A 14,172-nucleotide genomic window follows, 5' to 3' on the forward strand; every position below is an offset into this window, starting at 1 on the left:
TAATTGTTTTTGTTGTCTGAGTCGTTTCCTCCCTTCCCCCCCTCTGCCCAACGCCATGCAGTGGTAAAGGTCAGCTTTCAGAAACAGGCCTGTCCATGGCTGATAAGGTGTTCGGGAGATTGGATTTGAGTCATTAAGCTCTCTCTCCCTGTAGACATGGATTCTGCTCCGTTGCAGAGGAAAGACACAGACAAGCAGAAGAAGCGATGGCTTATCATATGAAGAGAGGGCACGCAAGAACGTACAGGCAGGCTTCATGCACCACGTGCTGCGCACACAGACCCATACATGCTTCTGTATTTCAGCACAGCAGGGAAACCTGTATATTGGCATATGAGGAAAGGAAGACCCTCCACCAACTCATAGAATTATTGTGAGTTAAGCTGCAACCCTCCCCTGGAAATGTCAGGGAAATTCCTTGCCATCACCATAAAGCAGCAGAAAATCCACTCCTAATATTCCAGGGGGTGGGGGTGGATCTTTGGAAGGGTGTGGATTTCAGCACAGGCTTAATAAATACACTAATTCAGGAAGCAAAGCCTAAGCACTTCAGGCAGGGAAGGCCCTCCTGTACAAAAAGCTAAAGGCCCACAATCAGCAAAGTCTCCCTATGGGTTTCAGAGGGAAGGGTATGGCCACAACTGTATAGAACACCCTGCTCCATGCTGTTGTAGAACAAACCTACGCCACTTTCAGAACACTGAATAAGATCTCTCCTTCAGATCAAAGCAAACCTGCTGTGAAGGTGTTCCTTCTGATTCACTGGACTATTGAGACTTTGAAGAGGGAGGGGGTAGACAGCATTGTGCTGTCCTATGGACTCCCAGCCACCATCACCCCTGACTGTTGGCTAAGCTAGCTGGAGCTGATGGGAGTTGGAGTCAAGCAACATTTGGAGGCGCCATGCTGGCTACCTCTGCTTTAAAGGCAAGTAGCAGCACTTGGAAACGAAAAGCAGCCGGTGCAGCTAATATTCAACATTACCTATCAAAATTGGACAAGCAGGTACATTGGCACCTCTGCTAATTGATTTGCCAGAAATGCCGAACCCAATTCATCCTGAATATGACCGATTTTACCTGGAAAATTATTCATATGGTCCCCCCAGTAGGCCTCTGGCAGTTCTTCACAGGTCAGCAGTGAAGTCTGTAATAATTTCTTTGTCACTCACAAAAGCTCTGTTGCATGAATATTTGGTAGACATGATGGAGGCAGAGAAGAAAGACCTCTCTGCTGACCTCACTGTCATATCATGGGCTCTATAATGGCTCTAAGCTATGTTCAGGAAGTTTCAAAGTGCATTATCTTTCTTGTATTCTAATCTGTTTCCCGGGAACTTCATTGCCCTTGACTCATTGCTCTACCAAGGTGCACTGCAGCTCTGCCATCTGTAGAGAGGACACCTAGGACCAATTGTGTCAAGGACTGATATAAATGATTGTTACAATAATAAACTAAGCTGATGATAGAAACGCATGAACAGACTTACTGGCTTCCCAAGAACATTAGGAAAAACAAACAGCAATAGGATCTATCCCTGTCTGGGGTGGAGTATTTTAATCAGTCTACTATTCTGGCAGAGGCCATTGGCCCTATGACCTGTGCTCTTTCGGGTAACAATCTGAGCATGGCGAAATAATCATCAAGGTGACCTACTTGCCAGCCCACTAAATAAATATATACCTGTGTGCCTTATTCATATACCCATTCTGTATATAGAAGCTCTCCTTGGCCTACACACTGAAGCTGTAGCACAGCTTAAGCAAAGATGCCCTATATACCCAGAAGCACCTGCTCCCTATACAAGCGGAGACATATGACTCATTAAGACATAGGTGAGTAGGCACATGAAGCCCAGAGATGCAACATACACCATGCAAAAACAGTGTCTGCACCATGTAATAATGAGCACTGACAAGGAGACTAGCATATTTTATGCCCACATCAGCAAATGCATATACACGAGCGCACATTATATAACATATAGAGGCCACTTGCTTATTTATAGTACAGACACTCAAGTAGGCCCTTTAAAAAAATACTGGAGTGTAGAATGCCCCCATTCAAGATGGCAGCCCTTTTATTCTTAGTGAAACAGGGTCATTCATGATAATAACAACAACCGCAACAGGAGCAACAACAAGATGGGTGGGGTACAAATAATAAATTATCATCATCATAATCTATATTACAGTATGTTTCCTAAGTAATCCGGTTAGAATCCAGATATAGATGTGCCATAGCCAGCCATTTAAAAACAATGTTTTACATTTATAAAAACCAAAAGATGATTTATGATCTACGATGTTTGTTTTGCCATTATTCTTTCCTCTTCCCCTTTTGGGATACTGTCATAGAAGTAAAAGGTTTGGAGGGGAATGTGTTTTTTAAAGACCACTAGTCACAGAAGAATACAGGGAATTGTTGCCTCGTAGCTACCTTTCCTTGCAGAAGCGGATTGCATCAGCTTGTGCTAAGTCTCAAGATGCTCTCAGATGCTCTTTATCCAACACCAGTGAAAGTAATCAACAGTATAACCTGCTTAGCACTCAAGAGTCACGAGAACCATGACCACTCCTCCATTCTCAGCTCTTCTGCCCTAGCCATATGTTAGCTGCGCATTCACCCAAAGCAGCCTGCTGACAGAGAACAACATCAGGGAAGCAGGATCTGAATGCCTAGAAAGGCTGTGAAACTGTAATATTTAGTGCAGGTGATTTTAACTCCTCTTGTAAAAGGGATGGCTCAAAAGCACTTTATGCTATGTACTTGCTGCTTCACCAAGTCTGCTGTCTTGAGCAAGGACAGACAGAGGGTTCTTGCCACAACCAGCTTTCTTTATGAGATGACTCACAACAATCTTTTACCAACCAGTCCTCCCCCATTATAGTCATATTACCTGTGCAAAAAGTTGGACAGAAGAAGAAAAACACACACAAGCTACTTATATCATCATGGACTAGCATCATCTACACAGAGTGTTGATCTCATAAATGCTATGGAGGCTTTAGTTTATAAATTGTGCCTTTCTTATAACTAATTACAGACATTCTTCACCACTTGAACTCCCCCCCCCCTATTTGTTTCCCCACTGGATGCTTAAATGTGGGCACATTTCACGTCACAAAGCTGTAAACAAAAGGTTTCCAAAATCCTTACAACTGGCTTAGTTTCGATGAGGGAATTTATTATTCCAAAAAAGGGCTGTATTTAGAAATAAGAGCACTGACTTCATTGAAAAGCTCACAAAGCAGTGTTTAATTTTAATCACACAGTTAGTTGTGTTCATTTAAAATGGATTACTCATATGTTTCTAATTAGGCAAGCATTAAGTCCTTTGTTGTGCTGGGTCAGCATCTTGTAGGACTTTTTTCAGGTCATTGCCTCCTGTCAAAACACTGATTTTGTCATATAGCACACACACAAAGAGAGAGCTCGAGCTTCCTACAAACAGTGTGTGTGTGTGTGTACTTGTATGCATACACACTCATATGAACACACATGCCTGTCTACCTATTTTATAAGAGTGTATATAACCATTTTATTTCAATCGTCAAATATTAGTATATACTCCTTAAGGGTACATAGTTAGCATATGGTGCCACTTTTAATTATTATTATTTCATTTACTACAAAAACGTACAAATATAACAAAAAGAAAGGAAGAAAGAAAACAAAAATCTAAACTGTAAAACCTCAAAGCCTAGAAGGACAAAAGTACAAAGATACAGTGCAGTTTCAAAGAGAAAATAACATATTAACTCATACAAAGGTTTGCTTTACAAATTATAAAGATACATAAAAATAAAAGAATTCTCCACCTGTTAGTTCGATCATTATTGAGACTAAAGGTTCTATGTAGTCTTAAATGAGTCAGGCATTAGTATATACTGGTGGCACAAATCAAATCACATGTAGGATATTTATAAACTCTCCCTTCACTTAAAGGTTGGTTCTAAGTACCTTGTATATTACTAGTACTTGTAAGACTTTTTTCTGAGTAAACATGCCCATGGTTACAATGTTAATCTGAAGTTTACAAATGCTTTAAGGCTTTGGTTATTGGACTACTAAAGTGTGGTCCAACAGGCCTTGATTTTTGATGAGTTATTATTATTAATGGATTGTTGTTGAATGGATGTAATCTGTCTCAACAGATTACAACAAAATGATACAATGCTGGAGTTAAAATAGCATAAAAGTAACAGCAGTGGATTATAATTGGGAAATGAATCGCTTTCATTAACACCCTCCTGATCTCTGGCCACTGTGCCATCTGCACAAAGTTTTGTCTATTATAGAAGTATACATATATGCCACTCTTCAATAGAAATGGATACTCTTAGGGTGATTAAAAGCAACTCAGGCACCAAATGGTGTAATCTAAATGTGTAAACAGCCTTCCCCCTCCCCTATTATACATGATCAGCCATACATTTGTCAGGTTAGTAAAATAATATCTTCAGAAAAAGAAGGCGAACCAATATTCCCTGTGCAGAATGTGATGATCAGAGGTACACATTTTCCTTTGCCACATTTGTGTGACATAGATCTAATGATGTCATTCTTTGGTACCTGTGATGTCACAATAAACTCAGTGCACATAGGTTCACTCACACGAGGAGGAGGAAAGGACCAAAGGGGCAGATCCTGTTTGTTCTGTTGGAGAAGAAAGAGGAAGATCAAAGCAAATAAAATCAGCCAGTATGTTTGAATTCTCCTGAACATACTGGCTGTGGTGGTATTTACCACCTGCTCTTAAAGGTATAATCCTGCCTTCCCCAACCTTGTGTTCTTCAGATGTTTTGGACTACAACTTCCATCATCCCAACTACTGGTCATGATTGGGGCTCATGGGAATTGGAGTCTGACAGCATTACCAAAGCTGATTAGTACTATGCCACAACACTCTTTTTTTAGAGAGAGAGAAATAGAATGAAAAATACTGACAGAAGGGGGATAAAAAGTGGGGCACCTTTTTGGCATCCATCTGTCTTGGGAATCAGTGGAAGAGTGTGCCTTTGGGGAGTGAAATCAAACCATTTGAGAGTTACAGTGACTAATACGGGAGAGACATGTTTTGGGGCAGTTGGGGCAGACGAGGGCATCCAGTTGTGCTGCTATAGGTGCACCATGACATTTATTCTCTTTCTGCTCCTCCCAGCTGTCATTCATCCTCTGGTCACTGCTGTGGATACACAGCCTGTCTCCAGGTACTGTGGTCATCTACAAGGGATTCCCACACAGTGGGGTTAATCTTGTCAGCCTTCACGTCCCATTTGCAGACACAATGGCCTTGTGCCTGAAGCCAGCTCCATGAAGAGCAGGTCCTTGAGGATCCTGCCATCTTTCATTCTGTGGACATGGCCAATCCAGTGTACACGTCACTGAGACAGTAGTGTGAGCCTGCTGGGAATGTGGGCTTGGGAAACACATGATCTTTGTTTGAGACTCTGTCCTGCCATGGGATGCTCAAAATCTTTGTGATGCAGTGCATGTGGAAAGTGATGAGACGTCATTCCTGGCAAGTGTAAGTTTCCCATGTTTCTCTGTAATAAAGCAGCATGATCAACATGCAAGCCTAGTAGGCCTTCATCTTGGTCATTCTCCCATACCCTTTTGGAGAGGCATTGTCATAGCTGCCTTGCCAATATGCTTGTCCAGCTCAGTGTCAATGGAGAGGTTGTTGGTTATGGTAGAGCTTAAGTAGGAAAAAAATGTGGTCACCAATGTTGATGTGTGGACTGCTATGGGAGGAGGTAAAATAATTTATAAAGTATGAAATTAAAGGAGGGTTTCCTGTTGCAGTTTGGGAGTTGAAGGTGAGTCTGGAAAGATTGAAGGCACTACTCTAGCCAAGGCAGAAGATGGAAGTAACACTCTTCAGGGTTTATACTGGTACAAATAATCAAGTCTGAGCTATACTTCCCCAAAGATGTTCAAGCGTAGTATTTGATGCATCAGCTGAAAAGTTTCCCATGGCTGTGTAACAGTTTTGTGGTTTGGATCTAATGCACAGGCAGGGTTGGAATAGATCCCTAAGTCTTATTCAAGATCAATGCAATGGAAGAGTTTAGACGGGTACAATTTGCTGTTGTCACAGTGTGAGACCAGCTGAATGCCTCAGTCTGCCAAGCAACTTTTTCATGCACAGGATCCCCCATCTAGGGCAGGGATTTGTGCAAAGTGAAACATAGCCAATTCCTCTTTAGAAAGCTTGCCTTGCGTTAAGCCTATTGCAGCATTAGTTCAGTTGGTTCAGATCTGCTCTGTGAATCTAAAAAACATAAATTCAATCTCTTTGTTCTTCTAGTATTAATGTATTTATGTAAACACATGTTTCTTCCAGGGAGCCATGCGATTGCAGGTCTTTTCTCTCTCCTGATTAAGGATTTGGATTTAAATTACTATAATATTAACAAATACGGTGAAATATTTAAATGTTTCTCATGTGCTAAACAGCCTGCTTTCAGAGCTATGTTTATGCACATCTGCCTGGTGTCAACTGAGTAATAAATTACCACTTGCAAATTATGGGCAAATCACCAGTTTGTGTACACACCACATCCAAAGTAAGTTCGGTAAACTTCATTTCACCTTCAACAGCAACAATTTTTATACTCTTATGGCTACAGGCAATCGTATCAGCTTAGGTTACATTAAAATGAATGGGAGTTTCATAGTTCTTGATGGATTGTGACAATTGTCTAGATCGAATTTCAGCATGTAGTGATGACACCACATAATACTGGTCTTGAAGAATCCACACTGCTGGCCTATATGCTTCTGAACCCAATTCAAGGTGTTAACACTGACATATAAAGCCCTAAAAAAACATGTTCTCCAGCTACCAACCTGTTCATGCATTAAGGTCAACTGGGAACCCCCTTCTTGTGGTCCCACCACCAGGAAAAATGCATGGTTTGGTATGAGAAGTGGTCTTCATTGGTGGCACTCCATCTCTGGAATGCCTTCCCATTCATCAATCATCTGGCACCAATTGAGTCATTAGGTTTTGGTGCTGCTTAAAGACACATCTTTTTTTTCTATTCAGGCTTTTGGAAGAAGGCAATATATGGCTAGTAGCTATGAGTTTCCTTGCTATATTGTTATAGATTATGCTATGAATTGTTTTTAAATTGTTGTTTTGTGTTTAGAGCTGTAATCAGTATGATGCACGGCAGGTTCATAAGTTGAATATTCCCTTTGTCTTTATGATGCGGAAGAATCGGTCCTCTGTGTCTGTGTTGCCAAGAGGCAGTCAGATCTCTTGCTAGATCATCGGACACCCTCTTTATTAAACTGAAAACAAGGATTGTGATAAAAGTCATGCTGTGTGATTTATTATTATTACTTCTAATTCATCACACTCATGTGTAAATGAACGTGCAGGCTATTTACAAGCAATGTTTTCTTCTGAAGTTGGAATAAAATAAAGGGGTGTGTTTGTGTGGCACCACCACTTTTAGAATTCCTAAACCTCATGGTATGCATAATATCATACATTCATTTGAAATCATTTTGCCTTCCCTTCTGATATAGTAAATGATGCATAGCTCATTAGTTAATTGTGCTTGCATTCAGCAAGCATTGAGGAGATTTTTGGCTGCGGCTTGTAACTCCTGCAATTCTGATTCAGATGTGTGGAGAGTGGAACTCTCACATCCCAACATCCCATCCCATGCGCGAGTGACTTGTCGTGTTCTGCTCTGGAGTGCAAATGTTGTTCCAAGACAGTTACCTGCATCTTGCCCCTTGAGCTCAAAGGTGCTTCTACAAAAATTAAAGTCGCAGGGATCTTTGAAGAAAGCTTTTAATCCAAGATCAGAAGTGGGATGAGGGCTTTTTTCCCCTTTAAAAAAGTATGGAGGTGATGTATTCTTGGGGTGTGTGTGTGTCTCAGTTATCTCTTCGCTCCTGCTTTATTTGGGGGCACACTGTAGTTTGTGTTTTACTGATTCACCTGTTGGGTGTGGGGTACTGTGTAGGGTATCCTGTCTTTGATTAAATGGCCTACTCCATTCCAGTCCTGTGAACATATAAAGAAGGTGTGTGCTTTGTAGGATAAGTACCTAACATGTAGAAATCGAAAATACAATTTCTGCATCGGTCTCTTGGTGCCTTTTTATTTCTGATCTTGTCTGGAAGATCTATGGATTGTGTCTTCCTTTATGTTGGGCGATAAAGAGAACAGTGCTTACAAATAAATCACTGGTGATTCAGAGCTCTTGCTCCTGTGATGCGTACTTTATACCTTGTTAGATTTGAAATTAGCTAGCTATTACTGCTCAGGTACAAGATTCCTAAGTCATTGTTGATAGGTCTCTGAAATAATCAACTCTGTGTTTCCAAAGGCAGGATTGAGCGTTAAGAGACAGAATGAAGTGGAAAATGTCAATCCTCATCAACGATGTCTGAATGCCTTTATAAAAACCAGTTGTGTTATCATATCTCAAAGCATCTTTAATTAAATTTTAAAATTGGGCTCAAGAGTCCTTGATCCCCCTAGGTTCGTGCATGACTTTAAACAGTCATGGCTTCCGTCAAAGTATCCTGGGAGCTGTAGTTTGTTAAGGGTGCATAGAGTTGTTAGGAGACCCTGTTCCCCCTCAAACAGCTACAATTTTCAGAGTGGTTAAACAGTCATTCCTTCTTTCCAGGGTACTCTGGGAATTGTAGCTTTGTGAGTAGAATAGGGGCTTCCTAACAACTCTCAGAACAAACTTGGTTTAAATGAAATTATGTTTAGTTTCCATTAAAATTTGGTTTCCATTAAAATTATTAGTAAAATTGTAGCTAACCTATTTCTTTTTCAACATGTAAATAAAACCAGCAGTTTTTAAATAATTTCATATTAAAAAATATCTCACATTTACATCACTTGGTGTAATGGTTCTAGGGGTTGCTCGTGCGTAAGCCGGTGCCGACACCTGGCTGGGTTGCCTGAGTGAACCTTTCTGTCCGGACAGCCACTCACCCGTGGCTGTCTCAATCGCTGGCAGAATCCGCCAGTGGGTGTTTCTTAAACTTCTTCCAGCAAAGAAGCTCTTTGACGCCTAGTCTTCTCCTACTCTCTCTGCGCGAAAGCCTTCTGCGCAAGGAGGGCGAAGGCAGCGGAGGACCCCTACTCTCCCCACTGGTCCCCAGCAAGGAGTCATGGGACCGCCTCGTCGATTCCCCCATCTGCCCCCCTTCTCCACTGGTGCTACGCTGATTCTCTTCCCCAGAAGATGGGCTGCCTCTCCCAATCCCGGGACGCTCTCTGGAATCCCTCTGAAGCTTGCTCTCTCCCTCCGGCACTGATGGCAGTTCCCTGACACTTGGGTAGGCTTGCTTAAACAAAAATGGGTTTTATCAGGCATCAAAAACACTACACTAATCACACCTGCCTAATATCACTGGACAGTGAGTCCAAAATGTTGGTGCTGTTACCGGAAGGGCGGATTCCTTGCAGGTGTGGAATAAACATTATGTGGTGCTCATAGTCATGTATATGTAATATATTTCATAACTCTATGGTGAGATGGCTTCCCTGGGTTAATATTTGGATTCATGGCTTAGCTTTCATTTCGGCACTTGCATTGAATAACTCACTTAAATTCCATATAAATGGTTGAAGCTGTGAGTCCTATTCATATAACGTACATTGAGCTCATATTCGCCTTGCCCTCATCACAGCCCTTTCAATGTATATTCAACGCTTCACAAATCTTTGGTTGTTGGGGAACGGCTTAGTCATAATGACTCCATTTGGCACCTGACCTCAGACTTTAGCTATTTGATCAGAAGTACCTGCAGGTATATAGAGTGTGTGTCTGAGTTGATTGTAACACATTTCCTTCCTTTGGATCAGAAGTGACTAGGCCAGGAAATTGCTGTAGCAGAAAGGAGGCGAGGAGAATGCTGTTAAGCTCTTGACTCTGGCTGCCTCAGAAATGTAATTGTTGTTGGTGGTTCTTCTGGGCTAGATAGTTTCATGCTAATACAGGCCTCTGTTTGCCCCTTGTTGGATGTGCTGATTTGTATACAGTATATGCATGTACAGAACACAAACCTTTCCAAGAAAAATCAGTATAGGTGAATTGCTCCTAAGAATGATTGCACCATTGCCATTTAGAGGACATTGCGTCCAGTCCCTTTATCGTGAATCACTGATTCATGAGAATGATGTGAACCATGTTCAATAATTAAATGAGAGAAAAAGAAACATAAATTGTTATTAGTCGTTCAGTAAATTTCATGTGCCCTAGTTTGGCTGCTGCTCACCACCAGCTAATTGATATGCAGATGTATGTATGGTGAGATGAACAAGGATTTATGAGGTTAGATCCAGAGTAAGTTCTTTGCACTCAGCTCCTGTATTGATAGAGTTTTTAATGTAGAGATTAGTATTAAGAAGTTGGTAACTTAGGGGCTTGTGCTAAGGTAACATAACCCAGGCAGTTGCAAAGGCCTAAAAGTTGCTGCATAACTTTGTATTAGAGACTCTGAAAAATGCAGTTGTTTCAAGCCATTCCACATTCCTCTCATTTATTTGTGAATCCAGAATACATTTACCATTGAAGCCAATGGGACAAATATGACTCCTAGATTTCAGTGTGACCTAAGTGAAACTAATTTAGTTCAGGTCCAACCTACAGTGTTGATAGCATTGCTTAGTAGAGTGGACAGCATGCTGGGGCTGCTCTGCTCACCTGACTTCCATTGAGAGGGAAGAGGTGTAGTGCTGGAAAGGTCAGTGTGGTACAGATGTGTTGGTGAAGCAAATCTGATGCTGCAACTGGCATGTTTGCACTCCCCGGACCTCACTGCCACACCTCCCCCCCTCCATCCCAGTATGCTGTACTGACTCAGCCAAACAAAGGTCAGGTGAGTGGCACAGCCTCAAAACACCATCCACTGGTGCCCCTTAGTCATCTTTGCTGGTGTTCTTCTACCGCTTCCAGAAAGTCCTTTCTCTGCCCCATTTCGCATATCTTGAATTACCCCTCCATGCTTTCAGTCCTATTCGATAACATAGCTGTGGCTTCTTTCCTTTATGCTGCTTTACTAATGAATGAAAACCAGGGAGAAATCCGACAAGATAATTGATTTTTAGTTATTAGTCAATTTAGGGGGAAAACCCTAGTGGCTAAAGAGCAATTTTATCAAAAGCAGTTAATTAGTTTCTGCTAGACGATTCCATAGACAATGCCGACTTCACAATAAAACTAACCTCTGATAAATCTTCCTCGTTTTCACACTTCGTTAAATGGTTAAGAGAAGAACTGGTGGTCTTGAAAGAGATGGAATTAGAAGGTTCTGCACAGGAAAATTGCTAAGACACAGCCTAGTTCCATAGGTTGACTTCTTGAGATCTGGCTTCATTGAATATGAATTCTGAAAGGTTTGCTTGAGTAGGTTCCGGTGGCCATTCCTCACTTTCCCATTTATTTGCTTGTATATATTTATGGATCCCCTGAAATATATAGCAAACATTATAAAAAGGATTGTGCAGAGTACATAATAACAATTGTTATTAGTATCTGGGTGGGGTAGTGTGGTGAATCTACATGTTTCATTGTGAAACTGGAAAAGTAGAAATCACAAACTCTGCAATGGATGAAAAAGGGGCCACACTTGTTGATCTAGAGCAGTCATTCTCAACCTTAGGTTCCCAAATGTTCTTGAACTACAGCTCCCATCACCCCTGACAATTGGCTATGCTGGCTAGGAATGATAGAAATTGTAGTCCAACAACATCTAGGGACACAAGGTTGAGAGACTGTTCTAGAGGCATGACTCTCACTTTGAGTGCAAAGGCACTTGATTCCATTCCCAGGCAAACCTTGTCTGAAGGAAAGATGGGTTATATCTTTGCAGAAAGGCTGTGCCAGTGGTCGAGCATAGTATATTCATACAAATGGTTCAGTCAATGGTGTCTATAGATAGGGCTGGACCCTTCTCTTCTGCAACCCCAGAAACTCATCTCCAGTTAATGTAGAGCAGTCTTCCCAGCCTGATGCATTTCAGGAATTTTGGACCGTGACTCCAATAATCCATGATCTTTGGCCTTGTTGGTTGGGACTGATGAGAGTTCAAGGCCAGTTTTAACTGTCAGTTGTTTCACTTGGAATAAGGCAACTTCCTATGTACCAGAGGCAACCAGTTCAGGTATTCCTTTTTACGTGCAGTGCTAGGCAGGGTGCAAAACTGCTAAAATGGAACAAGAGCAATGTCACAATAATTCTGAAAAGCTTTATTATCACATGAAACAAGACTGACCAAATGCCTGCATCTTTTTGTTCCCCCTTCTGCAGCAAGGGACGAGAATGTAGCCACCTTCCGTGGTTCCGAATACCTTTGCTATGACCTCTCTCAGAACCCCATTCAGAGCAGCAGCGATGAGATCACACTCTCCTTCAAGACGTGGCAGCGCAATGGGCTTATCCTACACACGGGCAAGTCGGCCGATTACGTCAACTTGGCTCTGAAAGACGGCGCGGTCTCATTGATCATTAACCTGGGGTCCGGAGCCTTTGAGGCCATTGTGGAGCCAGTCAGTGGCAAATTTAATGACAACCATTGGCACGACGTTAAAGTGACGCGCAACCTGCGGCAGGTAATGGGGAAGGAGAGAGAATGCTGGGGAGGCTCCTCTCTACTGAATCAATGGTTGGGGTAGATCAGTGGTTACAGGGCAACTGTTAGATAAACAGGGGCTCAGGGTGGGAACAGCCGAGCATTTGCATCCTAGCCTTTCACAGTAACTGGAAGGAAAACAAGTGTTCATTAATTTACTGTAACTTAGCCTCATTGCAATATCTTCATTTCCACTTAATAATTTTCTGTCTTTCCCCCCTCCCTTGATTTGATTTAACAATACGATTTTGTGACTTAACTTTACTTTCATCTCCCTTTTCCTTTGCTCTTTCCCCCTCCTTTTCTTTCTTTTTTATTATTTCCTTAATTACATTTCAATCTTATCAGTAATATTCTTGTTGCATTTAATTACAGTAGGAATGGAGACTGTTTTCTGCAGCTGCTTTATCCGCTCCCCTTTTTCTTCTTTTATGTCCTGTTAATTGATTTAACCATTTCCACAATGCCATTACTCAAATGCTGTAAGAACCCAGTCCACTTGGATGTTCTCTTGTGCAAAACCTGTTGCAACCAATGCAAGGATATTTCAAGAGGGCTTGTGCAGGAGAACCTCCCAGTGACCTGGGTCCATAAAAGCCTTTGTTTCTGCCTCTCCACCCCCCCCTTTTTTTAGTTTATTTGTGTGTGTGCTGGTTACTTATTTTAACCTTACGCTCCTGGCACTTAACAGGCCGTACTTCTTCCAGATCTCCCTATTTTCTTTGTTTTGGTTTTCGTTATGAATCTACACTGTTGCTTCTTTTCTCTCTGTCCACTTTTCCCCGTGAGGACTTCAAAAGACCTACTAATCAAAGCTACCATGGAAGAGGCTCTGCAATGGTTGATGTTGCCCTTTTGCAACTTCACCTGTTGCTCTTCTAAGCAGACAGATCAGGTGATGTGCTCACTTAGACAGCTCTTTAATATCACACCTCTCTCATAAAATATAAATAAGAACTTTGAATAGGTAGGATTCATTTAAATAACCTTGCTTCTGAAAGCTGGTGAAATATATCAGGTCACGGGGTCATCTACATCATGACAAATGGAACTTTATGTTGTATATGTAAATCATCTTGATTAGGTAAATGCTGCGTAAAATAGCTTGTAAGCTATTATTTCTTTCAAATTAATTCTTTAAAGTGCTGGGTGGTGGTTGTTTTTAATGCAAACATTTAGACCGACACTTGTTGATGCAAGCAAAACATAACCTATTTATTTTGCTTGCTCATATGAATGTTAACACCAATCAGTTTATGCAACTTTATGGACTGAAAAAGCTGCCTTTAGGGAACATTTATACTAATAGAAAGTAATAATCCTCATGCCTAAGGACATTAACTAATCACAGTCAGGGGCCAGGAAAATCTTTTTCCCCCCTGGGCATTGCCTTGCATAATTAGGTTCAATTTCCAGAGCCTTCCAGTATCAGCAGTCCTTAAGCACAATCAGCCACTGCGTTCTCATTTCTTTTTCAGAAACGTTAGATCTGTAGGTCCTAGGATGCCTTTTTTCCCGAGCATTGCAATATTTTTTGTGCCACTTGAGATA

General features: G+C 41.5%; 1 protein-coding gene across 28 annotated transcripts in view; it reads left to right on the plus strand.

Moving 5' to 3' along the window:
• Positions 1 to 14,172, plus strand: part of NRXN3 (neurexin 3) — a 1,187,696-nt gene that overhangs the window by 319,406 nt on the left and 854,118 nt on the right. For all 28 annotated transcript variants that reach the window (XR_014512831.1, XR_014512832.1, XR_014512833.1 and 25 more), the window contains exon 5: positions 12,300 to 12,601. Coding sequence is in view for 25 of the 28 variants with exons in the window: in XM_083447320.1 (XP_083303446.1) it covers positions 12,300 to 12,601 (302 nt within the window). In the remaining 3 variants the exon portion in view is untranslated. The remainder of the gene's footprint in view (positions 1 to 12,299; positions 12,602 to 14,172) is intronic.

This window comes from Podarcis tiliguerta (genome assembly GCF_965153285.1).
Source record: "Podarcis tiliguerta genome assembly, chromosome: 1".
In the NCBI taxonomy this organism is placed as follows: Eukaryota; Metazoa; Chordata; class Lepidosauria; order Squamata; family Lacertidae; genus Podarcis; species Podarcis tiliguerta.